Consider the following 1,449-nt stretch of genomic DNA (forward strand, 5'->3'; position numbering starts at 1 on the left):
AGGCAAGGTGCAGAAGACAGTGTTGGAGCGGTGGGAGGAGTCTCTGATGTCCTCCACCAGCCTCCCGCAGGTGTTCCTGCACCTGGCCACGCTGGACCGCTCCGTCATGTGGGCCAAGTCCGTGCTGAACGCTCGCTGCCGGATGTGCCGCAGGAAGGGAGACGCAGAGAAGATGCTTCTGTGTGATGGTTGTGACCGGGGTCACCACATGTACTGTCTTAAACCCCCACTTAAGGTACAGAAATGATTCACAACCTTTAGAAAATGGAACCTCTAAGAAAATCAAGGCTCAGCTGAGGCAGTAAATGACATTGTGCGAACTTTCTGACAGCAAATCATCCAAATTTTATTTCCATCACTGTAGTAGACAAGGATGAGCCATTCTTGTTCCTGGAAGATGCTAACATGTGCTGTGCTGTGTTGTTTCCTTGTAGAAAGTGCCTGAGGGTGACTGGTACTGTCACACGTGTAAACCTCAGATGCAGAAGCGAGCGGTACCGCAGACACCACGCAGGCGCCGCACGATGGACAGTGACAGCGAGTCATCAGACAGTGAAGAGGAGTATGTGTCATACTTCTCCCCTCTGTTCTGCTACTGTGTGGTCTGAGAATTTGCAGCTCTCTATTCTAATTCTATGGTTCTACAAAAAATGAAAAAAAAAAAACAGCAGCTGCCAGTTGGCTTCAACTTGCAAAGCTCCTCTACCTTATATCTGAATAAGAGGGATGTAATTTTGGCTTTCACTGTGCCATGTCAAAGTGGCACAAGTTTGTTGAAGTAGAACTCTGGTCTATCGTGTATTGCTGAGACTGACTAGTATGTATCATCATGCAGGTCTGACGAGGAGGATGAGGATGAAGAAAGTGAGAGTGAGGAAGAAGAGAGTGATGAGGAAGAGGAGCAGGAGGACAGTGATGAAGAGGAGTAAGTACTAAATCTATTTGAGCCAGGGAATCTAAGGACGACTTTTGAAGGGCATGAAAATTTCATGGAACAGGTTTAGATCTGGCTGGAGTAACAATTATTGGGATTGAAAAGTCAGATCCATGTAATGTGGTTTGAAAAAATGCAGGTCTGAGGAGGAGTCAGAAGAAGAAGAGGAAGAGGAGGCTGTGGCTACAGAGATGGAGCATGCAGACATCTGTTCCATCTGTAGTGACGGTGGTGTGCTGGTGTTGTGTGACACCTGTCCCTGTGCTTTCCACCTGCTGTGTGCAGACCCTCCGCTCAACCGCACCCCCCGGGGCAAGTGGCGCTGTCAGTACTGCACAGGCAGGGTACTCAGGGAGCCGGCGAGGACTCGCAGGGGCACCAAAGGTCATTTTCTGTGTGCTTCTTGGAAAGTCTTTTCGAATCGTTGTTCCTGCAACATTCTTATATTTAAAACAAGACACCTCACGATCTTTTGTTGGGGTATTCCTGACCATACATGCACCACAGTTTAACTT

General features: G+C 48.2%; 1 protein-coding gene across 1 annotated transcript in view; it reads left to right on the forward strand.

The window, feature by feature from the left end:
* The window catches only part of LOC109471060 (bromodomain adjacent to zinc finger domain protein 1A-like), a 16,105-nt gene that overhangs the window by 10,897 nt on the left and 3,759 nt on the right, over positions 1–1,449 (forward strand). Inside the window, 1 exon segment of the mRNA XM_019770248.1 lies at positions 900–912. Within this exon segment, the coding sequence (XP_019625807.1) occupies positions 900–912 (13 nt within the window).

This window comes from Branchiostoma belcheri, unplaced genomic scaffold (genome assembly GCF_001625305.1).
Source record: "Branchiostoma belcheri isolate BF01 breed outbred unplaced genomic scaffold, Haploidv18h27 scaffold24, whole genome shotgun sequence".
Taxonomy (NCBI): Eukaryota; Metazoa; Chordata; class Leptocardii; order Amphioxiformes; family Branchiostomatidae; genus Branchiostoma; species Branchiostoma belcheri.